The sequence below is a fragment of the Culex quinquefasciatus genome, chromosome 3, assembly GCF_015732765.1.
Source record: "Culex quinquefasciatus strain JHB chromosome 3, VPISU_Cqui_1.0_pri_paternal, whole genome shotgun sequence".
Classification (NCBI taxonomy): domain Eukaryota; kingdom Metazoa; phylum Arthropoda; class Insecta; order Diptera; family Culicidae; genus Culex; species Culex quinquefasciatus.
Window position 1 is genome coordinate 153041071 of NC_051863.1, and position 6350 is coordinate 153047420.

The window sequence follows — 6350 nt, forward strand, 5'->3', positions numbered from 1 at the left end:
CTACATTGAATTTATGTTTTACAGTTCCCATTTGAAAATATTAACATTTTCTGTCATTCTATAGCGATGACATGACCTTCTGATCATTTACTAAAATAACAGTGCTAAAAAGTTAATTATAACACCATTTAACTGCCGTACAATAGATCAACTAAATGGTCGCAGTAGTCTTAAATCCCACAAAAAAAAGTGCTGAAAAGTCCAACTTTTTAGCGCATGTATTCACACTTTACGTCACTGTTTTGGGTTTAAGGCTAGTACGCTGATCGGAAGGAAAGGGGTCAAGAAACAGCTTTACGAACAGCAGAACAAAGGAGAGGAAGCGATTTCTTGGGGCTTTTCTTCACCCTCTCTGGCTTGCTTACTCTGCCGCTGTTGCCCATTTGAAATTTTTCTTGACCGATTCCTTTCGAAGTGCGTATACCGCTTTAAAATTTATAAACAAAAAAGTTTTACCGAAATATCCAAACGTTTGTTTTGATAGTGTGCGTGAGCGCCGTGTTAAAACAGACAGTTCGTCACCTTTTAGTTTGACTTTGTCCAACCAACGGGGTACAAATTAAAAAAGTGTCAAACGAAAAAGTGACCAACCACTGGGGGTTGAGTGTAACCTATCCATTAAAATAGTAGTTTATGCAACAAGTTGCAAAAAGAGGATTTTTTCAGCACGAGTCGTACATTTATCCAACGAGGTTCACCGAGTTGGATAAATACGAAGAGTGCTGAAAAAATCAAGTTTTGCAACAAGTTTCATACAACATTTTTTGCAATTCCGAAAAAAACCCATTGAGTGAAATTTAAAACAAATTTTCATGTATTTTGTCAATAAATCGTTTAAATCAAAATTTTTTGAAAAGTGTTACTTTTCGAAACAAGTGCTGAAAAGTTCAACTTTTCAGCACCCATTTGAGTGCTGAAAAGTAGAACTTTTCAGCATTTATTTTGAAAAGTGTTGCTATTCGATTCTGTTATTTTTGGTACAGAATAGTAGGCCATTTCGTCGTTCAAGAATTACAGGAAAAGTAAGTAATTTCACGACGGAATTGCAAAAATATTCTTTATCTAATATAAAAAAAGTATATTGTTAAATATTATTCATATTTTCATATAAATGCAATTTATGGAATATGAGAAAATATTTCACATTTGACTTCTTACTTTCAACTCTGTATCTAGAAGGGACAACCTAATCGATTTCGTATCTTCATCAAAGTTGTAGTTAATAATAAGCTAATTCTATTTAAAATTCAAATCTTCTGAATTTCGAAACTAACAATTTTTACATAATGAATGTTTTTTGATGTTTTAACAAACAATTTCAATTTGGAACCGGTTCCGGATTTGCGGAAAGATGAAACTAGAAACAAAAAAGACCCTTTTGCATGATTTTCCCTGATCGACAAACAAATCCTTTTTGGCAGTTTACTTTGCAAAAGGTGAAAATATTACACAACAGGCATTCCAGGAACATTTCCAGAGTTTCCTTTTAGGCTTGTAGGATTTTAAAAAACTCTAGATTTTAATGTCACCAAAAAAGTAACGCCTGAAGTCTCCATTTAACAAAAAAAAATGTCACGCTAGACTGCTGAGATTATGCCGAAAGGCTGTGTGGGTCAAAAATAAATCGCCAGTGTACCCTCTCGGTTCAAGATTTGCCGCATGCCTTTCTGAGCAGTTGTCGCAATAATAAAATTATCGGTGATGAAATCATTGTCCAACCAGCCTGGTTTTACTGCACTCGAACGAAATTGATTTTTCTTTTTTTCCAAAGTCCCAAAATTATACACCAAAAAACGGTACTGTCAATCCCGCCTGTTGACCTCACCGCCAAACCCGCTTTCCATAATTTTTGACATTTCAATTTTTTCTGACAATCAAATCAGCAGCAGCAATCCAGGCAAGAAAATTTGATAATCCGATTCGGCGATTTTATCAGTCGAATCCGTCGAATCAGAAGGTCGGCTGAGCAAGTGTCCACTCGCTTCCTAATCCGGTGCCCAGTGACTTCCGTCAAACTCGAAGAACGCGATGCCGACAATGCTGGAACGGGACGATAACGAGACCGAGTACGAGGTCAACGAGTGGATGCGCTTCGGGTTACGGCTCGGAGTGTCCACCGCACTGCATCCCTTCGAGTACGCCAAGGTGCTGATGCAGGTGAGTTGTAAGACCTTCCCGGTGTTGCTAGCTGGTATTGATCGGGTTTTTCTTTCTATCCAGATTGGCTTCGAACCGATTGCCCCGTGCCGGGACGGACCCTGTTCGGGAATCCGACCATGATCCTGCCCAACGTGTTCCAGTATGGTGAGTTGGTGTTTTAAATTACTAGGATTAACATCAATTAATTATGATTTTGTTCCCCAGCGGCCTACATCAAACAGGTGGATGGATTCGCGGGTTGCTTCCGCGGACTTAGTGCGAAGATCCTGGGAAACCTGCTGAGCGCGCACTACAGCGAACGGATCGCTGACGAGCTGGGCTTGGAGGCTTGCGAGGGCAAGCGAGGCAAGAAGAAAGACGACCGCGTCGAGTCGGAACTGGACGACGACGATGACGGGGCCGCGTTGGACGATAAGTTCAAGAAGCAGCTGAAGCGCAACCTCGTGGTCCACACGGCCGGCGTGATCATCTCGCAGCCGTTCCACGTCATCTCGATCCGGATGATGGCCCAGTTTGTGGGCCGCGAGCGCATCTACAGCGGGCTGTGGCAATCGATTCGGGAAATTTGGACCCAGGACGGACTGTTTGGGTTCTTCACTGGGTTCGTGCCGCGTTTGCTGTGCGACCTGGGCTGCCTAGTCATCTCCAGCTCGGCCACGTACCTCGCGAGCAAGTACCTGATCCGGGAAGCCGAGGGCCGAGTGTACTTCTCGAGCATCTCGCAGTTTGTCGTGTCGAGCATGTTCTACCCGTATCACGTGGTGTCAACCTGCATGATCGTCAACGGGTCACGGCTGCGAGCCGGCAGCCTACCGAACATGGAACCGTACCGCGACTGGCGCGATTGCTACGCCAAGCTCAGGGCCGCTGGCAACCACAAGCGGGGCAATTCGCTCTTCTTTAGGTGAGTTTCTCCCAGTCTTGACCTTAACTCACCAAATGAAATATGCAAAACCTTTTCTCAGATACGCGGCGTCTCGTCCCACCAAAATATCCCAGGCCGGTGCCGGATTCGCACCCTATCCGGAACTGAAAAAGTTCTAGAAAACCTCGGCCAATGGAACGCCATTTAGTCAGCGCGAATCGCCAAGCAACAGTAAAACCTCTACCACCTAATTGAGAACTACAATTTGCCGCTTGCAAGCAACAACGGAAAACGGGGAAAGACAGACAACTTCATGTTCGTATTGTGTGTGCGTAAATTACTGTAAGTAACTGTTTTGACTTTAGAAATTTCACTTGTTATCAACTTTACCTGCAAAAAAAAACTCTAGAGGTGACCAAAACGTTCGTAAAAGATGAAAAAAAAAAACAATCACATACACAGAAAAAGAGGAATATTACAGAATTATGACGAGCACCGGGGGAAGGCGGCAGAGAAAGACAAACAACAAATATTATTACTCAACTTAAACTTAACACACTTGGTGGCATTTTTCGGTCGCATTTGCAACTTATCAAATAGTAATATATATTATGCACTCTGAACACTGAACGCTCGACTATCTTGGAGAGTTGAAGCTATTTCAGTTTTATGGCTCGAAATGATACACTGTCATACCGTGTAAGGGTGGGTTCTCTTCGTTTTTTTTTTTTTGTCCTCTTATTTTATGCAAACAACAACAACAAGAACAACACTGCTGCTTCAGATTGTCGCATGTAAATACATTTCAATTCAAAAAATTATCCTAAAAGATAGTTTGATTAGTTTTGTGTTACTGATTTTGTTCCAGCTTTTTCTTAAATATCCGAAACCCCTTTTTGAAAAACTCAATAGCTCAAAGGTTGAAATGGGGAAATATATCCATTTTAAGCCTAACAAGCGGTCGTGTTTGAATGATGCTGGATAATCTAGAGTGTTCCTTGAAATTTACTAAAACCAAGTACACTAACGAGTAGAGCAACTTTTTGTTAACATTTCTGTTTATTCTCACATTTACTAAAAGTAATTCTATTCCTTTTACAAGCATTTAAAAAAATATTTCCAAAATGAATTCTAATCAATCGAGAATGCATTGGGCCACGCCCATTTTCCTATTTTCAGCTTAGTTCTTTTTTCTTCCAGCGCTCTTTTGGGTCTGCTTAGTGATGAAATTTTAAGCGAACACTCACGAAAATTAGCATTTATAGAGAAAATTACCTGGCATCACTGACTCACTCCAACAAGCGCTGCTGGTGGTGTTGGTGACACCCCCTTTGTTCTTTATTTGCTTTCGCTTCTCGCTCGGTTTTCTTCAGCCTTCGATTGGAATGGGTCGTCAAAATTCAAACGTCAAAAGACTTGGCGCGTTTGTTTTTTTAAAGGTGCTTGCTAATTATTTACATGTTTCGGGATAATTTTTCAACTGAGTGACTAACTAATGTGCAAAAGAACATGTTGCCGGTAGTTGGAAGCAATTTTATTTTTTAAGCGCTTTGAAATCGTTAGCGCAAGTGAAAAGATATTGATGGCGACTTTCGTCAAGCAGTTAACCTCTCATATTGCGTGTGGATGTGTTCTGCTGATCAAGGCAGGAATTCAAGAGTAGTGAAGTTTCAAGTGTCATGTTGCGAGGCAATCGAAATTGAGCTGTATTCAAGATTCGTCGTATTTGGTGAGAGCTTTCCATTTTTATTTTCATTTGACACTTTCATCCACTCTAACATCCATGCACTTCAGTAAAGACAAACCACGCCAATATTACTATATACGCGGTAGGGTGTTCCTTTGGTCGTTCGCTGTGAGTTGTGGATTGCCGGCTTCTCTAATAAAGGTTTGACTAGGGGGGCATGCTTATTAATTTTTCGTCGCTCCCTCAGTGACGTGATGGGAGCAAGGGCGTCTATACAAAGTGTCCCTACACCCGCTACAAATTTCCGGTGCTTGGGAGAGGGTAAAGGGGTTTCTTTTTATTCTTTGCGCCGGTATTTGTAGCACTAAAATTCGTGCAAAAAAAAACTTATGCACGTGGGTGTACAGATTACGGAGTAAAAGATGATCGAATTGTTCACTTGGCGCTCACAAAATACAAAAAAAAAAACAAAATTTAAACCTGAATGTAGCTATATCTTTAAAGGAGATTTTTCGATTGAAAATTCGATTTTGTATTAAAAATTATAACGTATCACTATGGCTCCCAAGATTTCTTTTTTAGTCCTTTTATCCAAAAATTTCAAAAATTAGAAAAAAATCGTATTTGGTAAGTTCCTTTTAATGGCAGAAAGTTCAATAAAAATTAAATTCCCCTAAGTTTGGGAACGATTGGTTTAGTCATCACAAAGTGATAAAATTGTCTATGGGAAAACCCATTTTTTGGATTTTGATATTTACAAAAATCACGTTTCGCGCTATATTAAAACGGGATTCATATTCGGTTGCTTTAGAATGTGCTCTACAACATTGCCGAAGAGAGTATGGTCTAGCTTGCCCCTAAAAAAAGATGCAGCGTCCTCAAAACTGGTCTAAAGCGTGTTTTTTTTTCTCTGAAACCAATAGTTCCCAAACTTTAAGGAGTTTTTTATTGAACCCAAAAGGAACTAAAAAAAAGTTGTGTTGGAAAATCGATTTTTATATTAAAACCTAGTGGCCCATTCTGTCCCCCTGTGTGTGTGTGTGTGCAACCAACCAAACGGGACCACGCGGTCGCTTCTTACAAATTGAGTTGTTTCCATGTATTTTTAGCTCTCATTCTATACATGCAAATAACTCGCATAGGCATTTGGAAGGTGTTAGCACTGCCGAGCTTCGGTGACCCATTTCTACGCTGGCTAGCCGAGCGCGAGGTACTTCAGCTTTGTCGACAAGCCCCGCCCTGAAGAACGTTAGGACCAATCGGATTCAAACGTTATTTAGAACTTCCGAACCCTTGTCAAATGGACAAGGACCCAGCGCGTATATAGTTGATGGTGGTAACAGTATTCCTAATTCCAGTCATAGCTCACCAAGTCGCGATGGCCTAGTGGTTAGCATTTTTGCTTACAAATCCAAAGGACGGGGGATCGAACCCCGACTCGAGCGACTTAGATTTTTCGTACATGTTCAGAGTTTCAAGATTTATGAGAAGATTATGGGAGTGTTCTTATATTACGTAACGCAGTTGGGGATTAGTTGGGGGGTCGGAGGCAGTGTTACGCTCCATACAACTATTTTTTGCGTTACGTAATAAAAGAACGCTCTATATGCTGCTGGGTTTTTTTCGGTGTTGGTGTGC

The 6350-nt window shown here is 40.9% G+C and overlaps 1 protein-coding gene across 1 annotated transcript; it reads left to right on the top strand.

Moving 5' to 3' along the window:
* The first annotated feature begins 1872 nt into the window (after positions 1–1872).
* LOC6053439 (mitochondrial carrier homolog 2) lies at positions 1873–3843 on the top strand. Its single transcript, XM_001869486.2, is given in 5 exon segments — positions 1873–2157; positions 2221–2242; positions 2245–2304; positions 2365–3064; positions 3126–3843. Coding segments are annotated over 5 exon segments (990 nt in total). The 5' UTR covers positions 1873–2028; the 3' UTR covers positions 3205–3843.
* Positions 3844–6350: the final 2507 nt, after the last annotated feature.